This window comes from Sitophilus oryzae, unplaced genomic scaffold (genome assembly GCF_002938485.1).
Source record: "Sitophilus oryzae breed Bouriz unplaced genomic scaffold, Soryzae_2.0 scaffold_1111_pilon_pilon, whole genome shotgun sequence".
Lineage (NCBI taxonomy): Eukaryota > Metazoa > Arthropoda > Insecta > Coleoptera > Curculionidae > Sitophilus > Sitophilus oryzae.
The window spans coordinates 634,422-650,834 of NW_022145740.1; the positions used below are offsets into that span (position 1 = coordinate 634,422).

Here is a 16,413-nt window from a genome sequence, read left to right on the forward strand (position 1 = left end):
GCAAGATTCTAAAATTTAAGACATGCGCCGAACATTTTAGAACAGATGATTCAAGACATAAATATTTGACGTGAAGCCATAGATAAATGCAACAAGTTTAGATTGGAAAGCCCGTAAAAATTTTGGGTCGCGAAATTATTTTGGGGCGCGACCGTTATACGCGATTTGGCGCTGCTATAGCGGTCGCTAAGAACAACGACAAACAAGAACAGAAATAATTTTCTCTTGTCAAAGTCAGAGTCTTCAAAAATCATAATATAATCTTTCAAAATCTAAACCGCTCTCATTAAAGAAATTCCGAAAAGTGTTTATAGCGTCCATTTTCAAAGTAATAATTGCTATCTTGTGAGTTTAATTCAAGTTTTATTTACTCCAACCGGTGATAATTTTGAAAAAGTGGCATTAAAATCTTAAAAAGCTGTGCTGTGAACTGCAAAAATCATCGTGGATCGTGGCATATAACGTCGGTTTCCAATATTTCATAGGTATTTCATACATGCGTCCTTATATAAAATAAACTTTCTTGTATGCAACACACTGTCTTTTATTTATAAAATTAAACGAAAATAATAATAAATTTGAATAAACAATATTTGCCGATATAATTCCGGAAAAAACCGAACCGCTCCGAAATTTTCAAAAGTTTTGGGTCGCGACCGTTGCAAGAATAGCGCCAAATAGGTTTACATTGTCCTTATGGGCACTTTCAAATCTAAACTTGTTTCATTTATCTATGCGTGAAGCAAACGCCACAGACGCGAAGCCGCGAGTTTAAAAAAAAATACAATTTTATTTTCATGTTGCATGAAATAAATTACAGATTTTTATTCAGCAGCAATAGACTAGGCCCTTTTTTTATTGTTTCTCATAAGTTATTTCGCAAATGTCATTCAAGACGACGAAAAAATATTCTTATCGTTTTATCTTAAAATTAATGGTAATTATAATTAAGACAAATTTTATTTAAAGTAATAATTGGTGATGGGTTTAAAATAAATATAATGCAGCTTTAAAATAACTTCATACCAACATTTATTTAGTATAAAAGTAAGTCAATATGTGGTTTTATTATCGATTATTTAGATATCAGAGCCTCTTTTTATTGTTTCTCATAAGTTATTTCTTAAATCTCATTCAAGATTAGGAAAACTTTATTAAAAGTTTAATTGATGATATGGGATTTAAATAAATATAATGTAGGTCAAAAATAACGTAACACATTTTATTTAGTATAAAAATTAAGCCAATATAATATAAGTTTATACTGTACAAGTATTTATTTACGTTTTGCCATCTTATTACGTAGTTGCCATTCATTCAGAATAGTGGATTTTAAATGTTCGATAGTCGGATGGCTTACCGCCATATATACCTTAATATCAACTACTTCTAGACAAGAATCGTGTGCAGTATTATCTTCTTTTTCACTCCCAGCTATTCCAACATGGCTTGGGACGTGAAATAATAATATAATTTTATAGCCCTTCCAGATGCTCATGTCTTCCTGGTAGTTCACCCAATAGAATCGTTCTTGCAGCTTCCTCCCAAGTTGGTAGTTGCTATTCATTCAAAATAGTGGATTTTAAATATATTTGGTAGTCGGATGGTTTAACTATCGTAACAATAACTACTTTTAATAATTCTTTTTCTCAATTCCTTGCACTATAATTTGCATCCCACGTATTGTAATATTTTCCTTTGAATTTCGTTTCCTATTGTTCCATGGCTTGAGACGTAATGTTATAGCCCTTCCAGATCCTCATGTATATGTCCCTTTTTCTTGTAGTCCACCCAATAGAACCTTTCTCTTAGCTTCCTCTCAAGTTGGTAGTTGCCATTCATTAAGAATAGTGGATTTTAAACATGTTTTGTACTCGGATGGTTTAACTACTGTAACATCATAAATAAATTGTATACCAACACATAATGGCCAAACTTCAACAGACTTTAATATTCATAAACCTCATCAGAAGAAAATATTTTTTGATCCAAAGTTTTTTTTTCGTTATTAGAATAAATTACCTGCAATTTGTTAATTCATTACAACATTGAATAAAAGATGCAAATTGTTTATACATACTATAATAGATAAATCTTCATTTAAAATTATGTGATAGATCTGCTTGCTTGTAGGATCTAGACTCATAAACTCAATCATTTCTTTTATTGATATAACCAATAAAGTAGTAATGCTGAAATTTTGTTTTTGATTTGAGCAGTAGGGTCCATTATTTCCATTATTTGATGCTGTTATTGCTCTACAAAATGTTGATCTTTATCAAGGAATGTTTATGTGTATAATATTATTATTTATGTGTATAATATTATTATTTATGTGTATAATAATACTGTAAAAACACGGCGTCCAGTTGGCTTGGAAATGAACATCTCGATGACATTCTCCATATCATTTTACATATAAAATGACAGCAATCTTCATTTCATAGGCATCGCTGACGCCGTTTTTTATTCGATCAAAAAAAGTACTTACGTGTATAATATATACTAATATATACTTGTACTTACGTGTATAATATTCATTTAATGGTTCCTGTTTTAGTTGCTGGTTTTTTATTGTGTTGTTGCTCTACAAAATGTTAATATTTATGTGTATAACATTACTCTTTCTGTGTATAATAATATACTTATGTGTATAATATTCATTTAATGGTGCCCTTCTTGCTTGTTGCTGTTGTTGCAATTCAGAATTTAAATTAACCTGAGGCAGTAGGTAGAGCTTCATCCTCCAATATTTTCCTATGTAAATACTGCAAGTGGACAGGGGACAATTTTATCATAAACTTTAACATCTTGTTCTTTAAAATGAAACTGCCATACCTTATCTGTAGATTTCAAAGCAATATCTAAATGCTTTTGACCATCGCTATAATCTAATTCTTGTCTGAAAATCAATACCTAATATTATCCTGATGATTTTGATTTTTGATAGATTATTAAAATACAGCACTTACAGTAAACTATATTTCTTGAAAGTACCTACAATTTTATGTATTTCCTACTTTTACTTGTTTAAAAAAATGCCAACAATTTGTGCATGTCTGTCAAACTTTAAAATCATTAAAAACCTTGATTATGTATAAATAGATGTTAGAGGTGGGTTGTGAAATCGCAGTCCGCTACTTTGTCACAGCTCCACCAACGTCGCAGTATGTGACTGCTCCAGTTCCAAGAAAATCGCAGTGACATTTTGGAGCAGTTTACAAGTTTAGGACATCTGCGCTCGTGAGTAGCAATAGGAGCAATAGCAGGCAATAGTGTAAATTCTGAAAATGCTCCTAGCCCCGTCGCCCGGTCCAGACTGTTCCAGTCACAGTCGTCTGCAGGTCAGTCGACTTGTAGCATAAGTATATTGAGTATATTCTGTGTACTGGAGCTGTTGGGAGTTTGGGAACAGGAAACGTAGCAGCGTTCGCTTTTTTTCTTTCATGAATCTAAATAAGATATTTATGTATTATATATTAATCACAAACAGATGTTTTTGACAAAAGGTAATTTTTAACTTGTTAGTATGTTTATTTGTTAGTTAATTTTGTATCTGTGTTTTGTTGTATATCCTAAATCTTTTTATTTGATCTATACATTCATATAAGTTTTATTATTTATATCTATTTTTTAAGGTCTGATGATGGCTAAATAGCCGAAACCGGTCACTAATAAAAGATTTTTTGACAGTTTCGACTTTGAATTGAATATAACATTAAGTTTTTACCACATGGGCCACCACTCTGTGTGAAAATGAACAGACTCTTTAAGATATTTATAGCAAAGTGCTTGGTACTTAAAAACACTCAAATTCTTCTGAATAGACTAAAAAATATAGCAACATCTATCAAACTAAGACATCAGTATAGTACCGTACAGCCGCGATTTTAAGAGCTCTAGGGGCCCGTAGTTCGGAAAAGCTCGAATCTTGTTCGCAAGGGCGAGGAGGCTTGGGGTCTGTCGGTGACTTACCCCGATTGCACAGACGTTAAAATCGCCACTACTGATCGAAATAAAAAACGGCGTCCAGTTGGCTTGGAAGCGACAATCGATAACATTCCCCATAAATTTTACATATAAAATGCCAGCAATCTTCATTTCATAGCTATCGCTGACGCCGTTTTTTCGATCATATGATATAAATAAATAAAAAACTAGACGATGATGTTGCCTATCATAATCACACCTATAGTCCTGTACTTTTTTAGAAAATGCAACGAACGGTGCCGAACACCGAGTGCGATTTTTTCGGAGCAATTAACCTATAAACTACATTTTTTAATTTATAGGTTAATTGCTCCAGCATCGCTACTACTGTCACAGTGCTTTTATTGGAGCAGTCGAGAGCGTAGCAGCTCCACAAAAATCTGCAGACTGGCCCACCTCTAATAGATGTACAATGAGGGGCTTAGTACAAGCCCGTCTTCTAGGTGGCGCCTTGCCCGTTCTGAATTTTGTATTCCCCCACGATTTTCTTTGAGGGGAATCCGTTAAACCCGCCCATCGTTCAAAAATGGAAGGGCGCGAGGTCACATCTATTGGGCTACTTATTAGCACGTTTCACGCATGTTTTACGAAAATAGCTTTCCTTGTTTGTTTCAACTGTGACAAGAAAAAAGGAAAAAAAGTCATATTCGTTTCTAAATTCGGCAGTTTTGTTTATCTTTCTCGACTTCTGATTTCGTTTCGTTTAGGTTATGTCTTAAAAAATAATTATTTATAAGCTGTTGAGTTGAAATATACCTTAATGCATATCTAAATAATTAAAAAAATCAATTTTTTCGTCCCCCACGAAGAAACGAAACAGTATTTTTGAATATTTGGATTACAAACTATTATTTTATGAGTTTTATGTGTTGTGTTTACGTGATGTGTAATGTGTATTTTGTACCTGCTGGATAATATTTTGAAATATATTTAATTAAACAAAAAGCATCTGTATTACAGGTGAGTAAATACTGTTCATATTTATTTCTAAATTCATATAAATTTGTTTTAAATCACTCTTGGTTTTTAGAGTTTTTATCTTAGAGTTTTACCTCATAGAGAGTTGAGATAAGTTTAATAATAAACATTAAATTTGATAGATTGATAGATAGATTAAACGATAATGGCCAGTTGACTTAAAAATTTAAAAAATACTGATTTTATGCTATAAATTATGTTTCATTTCTTACTTTGCTTTTTTGGAACTGTCAGATATATTGTGTATTTTATAATTTTTCTTAATTAATAACGTAAAATATTGTTTATCTACACTCAACCCTGTGTTTAGATAAAGCTTCATATCAGATTTCCTATTTTATATTTTCACTCAAATCATATTTTTGTAAAATAGGTATGCTTGCATGCAAAAGTAGCGTAAATTTGACAGGGAGGTATTTTTATAGATATACAGGATGATTCGTAGATTTAAATACATATTTACTTTAGAGTTGTATAGTTTGTCAAAAGAAAAGCTATATTTTTTATTTTTTCTTGGTGAATTTGTCAAAAAATTGTCATTCCAGAAAATACTATAATGTCGTAATCGTATAGAGTTCATTTTGACCATTTTTGGATTAAATTTTTTTGTTTATATAATAAAATATATATTTAAAGCCCTTTCTAAGTTAAAAATAAGTAATATGGAAGTTTTTTACTGGAACTAATTTAAGGTAATGTTCTCTTCATATAATTATATAAAAATATGCTAAATTCCTAAATTATTTATATGATTAAATTTTCTTTATATTATTTTTTTTGTATTATATACAGGATGAGTCAAAACTATATATTATATTTTTCTTTGCTATTTCAAATGGAACACTGTATTTTATATCATAAATCAACAAATCTTTTATCCAACTTTTGTTTTGTTAAGATCTATATCCCAGATTAATAGTTATTGGATTGTTCTCAATAATTGTCTCTTTGAGAATAAACATGATTTGTTTTTCGCAATTTTTATTAGTAGGTTTGTCGTTAAAAGTGATGTATCTACATATTTATCAGCGACAAAAATTAAGAATTAGATGTCTAAAATAATTTCCTAATTATTTTTTTACTTAGCGTATCAGTAAATATTATTTATTTTATCGCTGCAGCTGAAAATAATTATGTATTCCAAAAGAGGACATTACTGTATAAATATCGATTATTTGGATTTAAAAATTATTTTTCAAAACAAAGTTGGAAAAAACTACGTTTATGTCATAAAATGTGGAGTTCTCTTTGAAATAATCGAGAAAAACCCAACATCTAGTTTTGACGCCACCAGTATATATCATGCATTATAGTTCATTATACTGCAATTTATTATACATACGTAGTTTTGTTTGGTGAAAATGAAACTTTCTAAAAGTATTCCCAATTAAAACATATTAAGAATTTCCTACATTATAATTTTGAAAGACGTTTGAGTGGGCAGACAATTTGGTCTAAAATAATCATATGTCTAAAAAATTTAGTCTAAAATAATCAAAAACCACTTAACACATATAACTCGCTTTTAAAAAATCTAAAAGAAATAAGTTTGTTTATTATATTCATATTTTATTAAATTATTATAGGTGTGACTGCTAAGTGGTCGTACTCGCCACTTTAACCAACCATTGGTGGGACCATGGTAGGACCTTCAGAGATTATAATGCGAATTTTTCATACCATGTAAATCTATATACATTATTAATAAATGCGTTTGTTTTATTAAATTTGTTTTCTTATACGGTATGAGCGAAAAAAAAACGGCGTCTATTTGTTTACGTAGAAATATATGACATCGATATTCATTTCCAAGCCACCTCTGACGCCGTTTTTTTTTATCGTATGGTATACACTTACATATTCCTTATCCTTTAAATCCGATTTATTTCTAATAATTATAAAAATAAGATACCTGATTGATTCTTCCGAAATATTATAAAATGAGATATCAGGAAATAAATAAAGTTACTTATCTCGTTTGTTTTGGGAATTCAAAAAAAAGGGTATAGAGAATCTTAAGAGACACAGTTCAAATATTATTTTTGAGTATAATGGGTGCTTCAAAAAATGTGGCGGATATAATGTAACATGTTTTTTAATGCAAAACTCTTATTTATAACTTTTATTTTATTTTCGATTCTGCCTAAAATTCTATAACTTTTTTTTTATAAATAACGTTAGTATTTGCAAAAAAAATTATTCCTATGTTACATAATTGTCAGTTGTTTCCGAAGTTGGGCTACCCAAATTTGGTAGGAGTGTTTTACAGAGGTGAAGAAAAAGATATATGTAAAAATACTTGGAGTTAGATGCTACACTGTGTTCAAACAGATTTTTTTGGCTGATCCTATATATTATTATTTTTTCTAGTGCTTTTACAAAACCTTTCAACATTTGTTAAGAAAGTATATTAAGTACATCTATACTCTATACAGCTTTATCCTTCTTTTACTTCATTTACACTATAACAAGTTTTGCCATGACAAAACAAAAATTATTTATTATTAAGCATTAAAGTAATTTATATAGTTATATGACATTATTAATAGAAATTGAAGAATTTTGTAAAATCTATCAGAAGAAATTATAATATACCGGGTGTTTTTCAAACGTGGCTTGATTGACGTATTCAATTAGTTTCGGTTATTTCTTGTTTCACCTGAAATGACTACAACTTGGTTTTTAAATGGTACCGTCGGTATTTTTTTACTTTATTTGACAGAATATGGCATTGTGAATAGAATGATTTAATGTCAACTTTTGACATATTTACTCAAAAAAATTGTATTTTAAATTACAATCTAGAGTGCCATGATAAAAAACAACATGTAACCGGTTGTAAAGGTAACGACAGTTTGACTCGATATACGAAGTGTGTGGTACCAAATTACCTATTTACCAGGTACCAAAAAGGAAAAGACAAAAAATATTAGACGATCAAATCAATTTTTCCGAAGCTCCTTGATTAAAAATTAATGGTTTTAACACAGCCATGACACTAGATTGAATTTTAAAATGCTATTTTTTTTAATTGAAAATGTCAAAAGTTGACATATGATATATGTCATTCTATTCAGAATGTCATTTTCTATCAAATAAAGTATAAAAATACCGAGGGTACCATTTAAAAATCAAATGTTGTACTCGTATACATTTCCGGTGAAACAGGAAGTGACCGAAACTAACGGAATACGAATCAATCTCGATTTATGTCATATACCTACTAACATTCCGAATTTGGTAAACCCCGAATTTAATTTTTTTATCTGAAAAAATAAAAAAGTTATAGAGGTGAACCGCTTTTGAAAAAACACTCAGTATAGGCTGCGTCATTGAAAGAATCTGCAGATATTTTTCTATTTTAAATACGTAGTCGAATTTCAAAAATATATATTGAACACCCTGTAGCTCTACCTTAAATATCTACATATAAATATCTAATATTTTTTCTTCATCAACAAATTGAAATATTATAAAACTAGTTTTAGGTTACACCATTATACAAGAAATATACGTAAAAAAAGTAATAGAATTTTACGCAGAATCTAAAATAAAATAGGATGTTACATTTAAAAAAAACATTATGTTAAATCCGCCACACTTTTTACAAAGTTACAGACGTAGGTAGGTATAGTTTCATATTATATTCTTTAATTATCCATCTAAAAATAAAATATTTATATACCTAATATAATACTTTAGTATCCAACAAGTGGCTATGAAAATCAAAATAAATATAAATCCATGTCCAAAAATAAAAAATGTAAATAACGCTTTGAGGTATAAATTCGGTTCGAATCAGATAAGATATTTTTATTCTTTACCGAGAATTAAATTCGAAGAATTTCTAGTCCCTACTTCTTTGCCAAATTCAATAGTCTCCGCCCCTTTTTACGTTTTAATTTCTGCCACCAGTTGGCAGCATCGACTTATACAGGCTCATTGACTAACTATTAATATATAAACAAGGTTAAAAATAAATTTTATTTAGGTTGTAACATGGTTGTAACCTGGTTGTAACTTTATAAAAAGGATTGTAAAAATATACTTTGTAACATGTATGTCAATAATCTATTTAGTCCCGTTCTCAGAACTGCGACTGTCGCCAGCGACACGACAAAAGAACCAATCAGATTTGTGCAAAATTCAAACAGCTGTCAATTTTAAATTTCGTACAGCTCCCATTGGTCGTTTGAGGTGTGAAATTTTCTTACCGAATACCACGCAAGCTTAAATTATTCCTGGGAATTTTCTTTCGGGCACGAATATTTTAGGAAAATTATCCCTCGTCTTCGACTCGGGATAATTTTCAAAATATTCGTGCCCTCAAAAAAATTTCCGAAAATAATTTAAGCTCTTGTGATATTATAAGTGAATATATTCGGAAGTATTCGGAATTTTTCAAAATGCAATACTGCATTTTATTGAGCATCAAATTGCGCAACTTTGCCTCCATTTAACCAATCCTGTATCTCTTACGATTTCCGAAATCTCAATGATGAGCGTCGAATTCGAGCCACCCTGTACATGGGTATAGAAATGCATAGTTTTAAAATTAAAGAATGTCAAGATTTTTAAATACCAATTTTTATTTGAATTTTCTGTAGATTGGACCAGAGGCATAGGTGGCGGGCCGCCCCGGCCGGCGATAAAGTCCCTAGATATATAAAGTACCGCAATTACCGCCATTTTGGCGCCAAAACTAGCGGCAAATTTAAAAAGGAGGCCAACATTTCGCTGTTTCGGCTTTTTAAGCAGCTGGTCGGTCCGGCGCCAATATGGCCGACCAACATTGACAGGCAAGCCGTAAATTAAAATATTTATTAATTGTAATAGAATTACGTTTATTATCTACAATTTACCCTCATTTTAACATAATATCAGGTTGTATATTAATATTCAATTTCATAAATTTAATTTTTTAGGCCTATATGGTGTTAAGAGGTTATAAACGAATGGTTTCCGTACAAGTGTTTTTCAGTTGTATTAGCATTTATTTTATGTTACCTTTTAGCGCAAAGTACGCCAACAGAAGTAAGTTAATAGGTAAGAAGAAATAAAGTTAGAATAACATTTAGCATTTTAGTACTTAATTCAGTCGAAACAATTGGAAAAACTTTGTTTGTTGATGAGAACGGGCTACCTATACCATAAGTAAACCTTCCCTATTATACCAGTTATGCTGTAGTTAGTTTTGACAAATAAGCATGATTTAACGAAAGTCTTTGGAACTATGAATCTAGGAATAAGCTACAAACTTAAATTTGAAGGCCGGCTTTTATACGAGAAAATTTTGAACCATGGTTGAAACAAATAAATGTAATAATTAAATTGATATGATTTAAGTATCATTATTATAAAAAGTTATACTGCTATAAATTTAACATTGAAATAACTGTAATTATTGTTATACATAAATTAAGTAGGCATAATTTTACCTCGACAATATGTAAATCTTCAAATAAATCTTAACAATTTTATGTCATGTATAAAAATCAAATTTAAATCACACACTTTTATTTATATCTGACAGTATAAGACCAAATTTTTAAATATAACTTTACATGCTTACATTATAATGTTTACTTTTTATTAGTAATTACAATATGAACCAAAAAATATTAATTACTATCAATAAATACATAAAATCGAATCTATTTAAGTCCATGAAAATAACGATATAGTTAGCATATGCATAAACAACATTCTTGTTATTAGGATCAAATTTATTTGAGCTTTTTTTCATTGTTTTGATTAATATCCCTGTTAGTCCTGACTGGTAAAACCACCTGAAGCGATGTCATCCAAATCTATATTTTATATTAGTTGAATAAATAAAATATATAAAATATATATATGTATCATAACATAACTTCTTCTTTTAAATAATTATCCTGCCTTTGGTCTGATGATAATATATTGTAGATTTATCTAAACTTCTTACTGGCAAAATGTTGAAAACTAAACTACACTAAACATTTTAGGGAATGATTACGTAAAGATTTCACTTACACTACACTTAGCATCCTTTTTAAAAGATATGTATGGTAGTTTGCAAGTAAGGTCTTTGTCTTGTTCTAGATTAGATTTCTAGAGGTGGATCTCAGCCTGACCCACTGCGACCTTCCCAGATCTATTGTGGTCTTGTCTTGTTCTACAATGAAGTTTTATGTAGCAATAGGTTATACTACAATAAGATTGTTAAAAATATTCACTGGAGCATAAATAAATTCAATCCACTACCTAACCTGTATTGAATATCGACGATGTTAGAAAACACATCAAATGGCGGCCTTTTCTTGTAATACATATTTCTTCACTAAAGATATCGACGCCTATACATTATTAACTAATAAATTTGTAGCATTTAGTGGTTTTATAATTATTTTTAAAATATGTGGATAAATATTTTTATTCTGAAATTGACAGCTTCTCAACATTTGACATGACAAATTCAGACAAATGTGACATTTAAACAGTCCTACCACTACAGTTTTCCCAGAAATACCCCAAAAATCCGCCATTTTGGCGCCAATAACATTGAACAAACCAATTGCGGTACTTTATATATCTAGGGACTTTAAGATTCATGTGTTTTTAGCGCCACTGTGGTTATTTGGCGTACCCTTATTCTTCCCATTTTGTGACCACTTTTTCAATAAAAGTCCCGAAAGAGTTATTTCTCCTTACCTCTACACTCCATAGTTTTTAGGGATATTTTGGGGATTTTTGATGCGAGCGTTTTAGATTTTTAGGGAGATAAATTTTTGAGAGTTGGGAACACTGGTGATTTGATATTTGACAGTTAATTGTTTTTTTTGGGATATGAGATATGAGCCCTTTTTTGCTTTTTTCCAATGTTTTTGTGTCCGTAGTCTTTCCATGTTTCTAAAGTTTTTAAATGGGTGTAATATTTTACGCAACTTCATTAAGCTGTAAGCGGTTTAAGCATTACGTAATTAGGTACATTATTAGTTGCTAGTTGCTGCACTCAATATTTTCATATAACAAATATATATTTAAATATTTTGAAGAATGAGAGACTGAGACAGAATTTATAACAGCCGCAATTAATAAAACATTTGAAAAACATGCCAGCTGCAATTGAAGATGGTGCAGCCCCTACGGCTAGCACGTCTGCCAATGAAACCTCTAACAGCAAAAACCCAGAAGTGCCCGATAGAGATCAGCAGATGTGGAAGGTTTTGAAAGCTTATATTTTACGAGACAGGGCACGCAAGAGACAAGAAAGAGAAGCTGAAGTTGAAGAGGAGAGGTAATTTTCTTGCATGTCCTAATTTTCTTTGTATATGTGTCTGCCTGGTTTTAGATTGCGTAAAGAAAGAGAAGCACGGGAACAACAGGATGTTATGACATTAGGGGAGACCAGAGAACATATTTCACAACTGGAGGCTAAACTTCAACAGTTTAAAGATGAGAAACATCAGCTATTTTTGCAGCTTAAGAAAGTTTTAAACGAGGATGATAATAGAAGGAGACAACTTATTAAAGATGCTTTGTGAGTACTATTAAAATATACATGTTTTTGTCAGTTTTTTTACTCTAACAAATAACGTGCACTCCAACTTTTATTGATATTCCTATACAGGGTGCTACAAATTCGGGGTACGAGCAGAGTTATCTCAGTAACCGTAATAGATATGAACATGGTTAATTGGGATGTTCACCAAAACGCCATCAAAAAAGTTTTAAAAATTTCAAGGATTGCTGAATTATTTGGAAAAAAATTATTATGATGTTGAAAAGTTGAAAGTACATTTAAAAATAAAATTTTTGGCGCCTAGTAGAACCCTTAGTATTAATATTAAGGTTTGCCTCAATTTATTTGTTGTTTTTTCCGTCTCAAAGATATCAGCAATCAAAAATAAGACCAATCAAAAATTTCAAATATTTTCCAATAAAACTACAAAGTAATATCATACTCGATATTTATGTAATTTTTACTGTAAAATCACTTTAATTCTGTTAACCTATGACTGTAATTAATTTTTTTGGGTATTTTTTTTTTGTTAATATATAAATATAAAGGTTAAAAATATCAAATAAATCTGTTTTGGCTATCTTTTATAACCAATTTGTTTTATATTTTATAGAATTTATAAATTTATCTAAAAAGAAAATAAATATAATTTAATAAATTTATTAGTTATAGCTTAACAGAATTGAAGTGATTTTGCAGGAAAAAAAAATATATAAATACTATCGAGTATAATATTTTTTGGTAATGGTGTGAATCCAGTGGCTGACCTTGAAACGAGTTTTTGCTGTATATAGTCACAGACACTACGCAGGCGCACATCTTCGATGTTGCCAGATTGCAAGTTATTTTGGAATTATTTTCAGTAGAAAACAAATATGTGCTTTTCAGTGTGTTTTGTCAATATATACAGTATGATCGAATAAACAGCGTCTAGTTGGCTAGGAAATGACGATTGAGGACATTTCCCATATAAAATGACAGCGATCTTCATTTCATAGTCATCGCTGACGCTATTTATAGTACGCGGTATATTATTTCTATTATTATTTTAATATTTCGCACAACACATGAAACGTGAATGCTTATTATGTATTTTCATAGTCAATAAAATTAAATAGAAATAAAATTCTAGATTCCTATAATTAATCTAATTGCTCTAGATTATAATGCTACGTTTAAAAGTGCTTTATTAAAAATTCGGGAAATTAAAGGGATGTGTCCAAGTTTTTTTTTTTTTTTTTTTTAATTTTAAACGCTGTAGCTCCATGTCATGTTCATAATAGTTTTTTAACATTCCATCAAAACTACGGAGGCCTTAAAAGGCATTTTAGCCTCCGTAATTAAAATTGTAGAATCAGCTTCAGCAACATTTACAGTTACCTTGTTTAATTCTGCTTATACATATATTGCATTATTTTTTCTGCTACCTTAAGATTTCTCTATTCTTACACCTAATTTATGTGATTTTCTTAGCATAATATGATTTATAGACCATATTTTTCCTAATGGAAGGATGGAATAGGATATGCAAAATTAAGATATTTTAACATTTATTTTCCAGACAAAGCATAATATAGTATTAAGATTAAGACATTATATTATTATACAAATATTATAAGAAAGATCTTAATATAAATCACAAACTAATTACAAACTAATCTTAATTTGGTCTTGTATAAACACAGGTATAAAACTAATAAGATCAAAACTCAACCTTCACCATATTGTCAAGATTTGGCATTATAGCAAACAAGAAATTACAGTAAATTAAGAAAAGAATGTCAAAGTACACGATATTAAATGCTGTAATGTATGTAATAATAATGTATAATGGTTGTACACACAAACCATCTCCCTTCTAAAGAGAAAAAGATAAAACATAAAGCTTATTTTAATCTTATCAACACACTCTTCGATAAAATATGTCTAAAATTGCTATTAATCCACTAACTTGATATTTTTAAGAAATTATGATACAAACATTATAATCAAAGTATATTATATTAGTAACATTATAGGTAAGATGTTACCTCTATCCCCCATTGACGTGTATTGTTCTATAAGACTCGTCATGGTAGTACCGTATGATCGAAAAAAAACGGCGTCCAGTTGGCTTGGAAATGACGATCCATGCCATTCCCTGTATAATTTTACATATAAAATGACAGCGATCTTCATTTCATAGCCATCGTTGACGCCGTTTTTATTCGATCATACGGTATTTCAAAACATCAATACATATAATCAAAACTATTGTTGCCTGTAAATAACTAGAAATTAAATAACTTGAAAGAAATAAAATAATTCTAATAAGTTTAAAACGATTAAGAAAAAATCCGTACATGATAATTTTTAATTCTAATGTAAATATATAAATAAATGTTATTATTATTACAATTTTATATATTCATAATACTTTCATTTCACAATCTTCATTATCCTTCTTACCTTAATTTTGGATATCAAGATAAATCTGAAATTATAAAATTAATTATAGAATTTGTATTATAATTGATTAACACTCAAAAAAAAAAAATTCAACTGCAAATAATTCGAAAATAAACTGCAATTTGGCAACATCGACCATGTGCGCTTGCGTAGTATCGATGATCAAATGCAGCAAATATGGGCTTCGAGGTCAGCCACCGGATACACACCTTTACCTATTTTTTTGTAGTTTTATTGGAAAATATTTGAAATATTCAATTGGTGTTATTTTTGATCGCTGATATCTTTGAGACGGTTGATCTGAGGAACTTTGACCTTCAGACGTTTTTTTGTAGAGCGTGAAATTTCCTGTAAATCTTCTCGCGAGGATGTTGCGGAAACCATTCTGAAATTATTAAGATTCAAAAATAAAAATAAAAAATTTCCGTGTTAATTAAATGGAAAAACAACAAATAAATTGACGCAAACCTTAATATTAATATTCAGGGTTCTACTAGGCCAAAATGTTTGTTTTTAAATGTACTTTCAACTTTTCAACACTGTAAGAAAAAACATTATTTTGAAACACCCTAATATACATATTTTGTAGTGATACAATAGTACCGATACGTACAATGCCACAAGGTGTGGTTCCCCATCAACAGCCTCCACAACAGCCTCCCCCGCCGCCGCAGCAGCAGCAACAGCCGCAACAGGCTCTATACGTACATCCTTCACAAGCCCCAGGAAGAATACAAACAATTGCTGAGCTGCTTCCACAACCACAACCCGCTACGGTATATAACAAGGCAGCTTTGAAACGACCCAGGAGCCCTAGTCCGCCTCTTCAAGCACCCGTGTCCATGTATCAGGGTTATACGACATATAAGAGTCCCGCAGTGGGAACTAGTTCTTATCAAGCATCTCCGCAAAGTAAGTACCTACACATAACCAAACAATTGATTGTATTATTTAGAGTTGTTGATATTTATGATTGAGAGGCATGAAGTTAATTTTATTGTAGAGGATTTTGAATTTTGTATATCTATTTTGTAACAGTGAAAGTCAGAAATTCAGTGATTGTTAACATTCACTAGGAAATGCTAGCAATTACGAATTTGTCGACTTTTTCTAGTAATTTCTAACATTCACTAGTGAAAATAACATTTACTAAAGGTTGCCAGTAAAAGTTGTTCTATTGTACAGGGCGAGTGTGGCGAGGAAGAATGTTGGTGGAAGTTAGAACAAATAAAACTTTTAAGAATATTTGGATCACCTCATTATTCAAGCGCTGATCTACATAATATCTTAAAATTATAATTTACTTCTCTAGTGTATTTAATAAAAAATATAGAAAATAACGACATAACCTGCTTCTAAATATAGACCATTCCAGAACACGTGACTTTGACAGATCCGCCATTTTCGCTGGGAGGCATACAAACCGTATATAAACCATTAACTTGCATTCATTTCCTTGTGTTTTTAGTCTTTTATAGCGTTATAGACATATTTTT

The 16,413-nt window shown here is 30.3% G+C and overlaps 1 protein-coding gene and 1 long non-coding RNA gene across 3 annotated transcripts in view; one reads left to right on the forward strand and one right to left on the reverse strand.

Moving 5' to 3' along the window:
* Positions 1–1,209: 1,209 nt before the first annotated feature.
* Positions 1,210–2,278, reverse strand: LOC115881792. Its single transcript, XR_004050089.1, has 2 exons — positions 2,081–2,278; positions 1,210–2,022 (listed from the first exon to the last, which is right to left on the reverse strand). It is a non-coding gene; the product is annotated as an uncharacterized LOC115881792 (long non-coding RNA).
* A 9,447-nt stretch (positions 2,279–11,725) lies between these two features.
* LOC115881798 (G protein pathway suppressor 2) overlaps positions 11,726–16,413 on the forward strand; it is a 31,258-nt gene continuing 26,570 nt past the window's right edge. For both annotated transcript variants that reach the window (XM_030899468.1, XM_030899475.1), the window contains exons 1-4: positions 11,726–11,931; positions 12,003–12,244; positions 12,299–12,487; positions 15,507–15,829. In XM_030899468.1, coding sequence (XP_030755328.1) covers positions 12,060–12,244; positions 12,299–12,487; positions 15,507–15,829 — 697 coding nt within the window. In that variant the 5' untranslated portion in view covers positions 11,726–11,931; positions 12,003–12,059. The remainder of the gene's footprint in view (positions 11,932–12,002; positions 12,245–12,298; positions 12,488–15,506; positions 15,830–16,413) is intronic.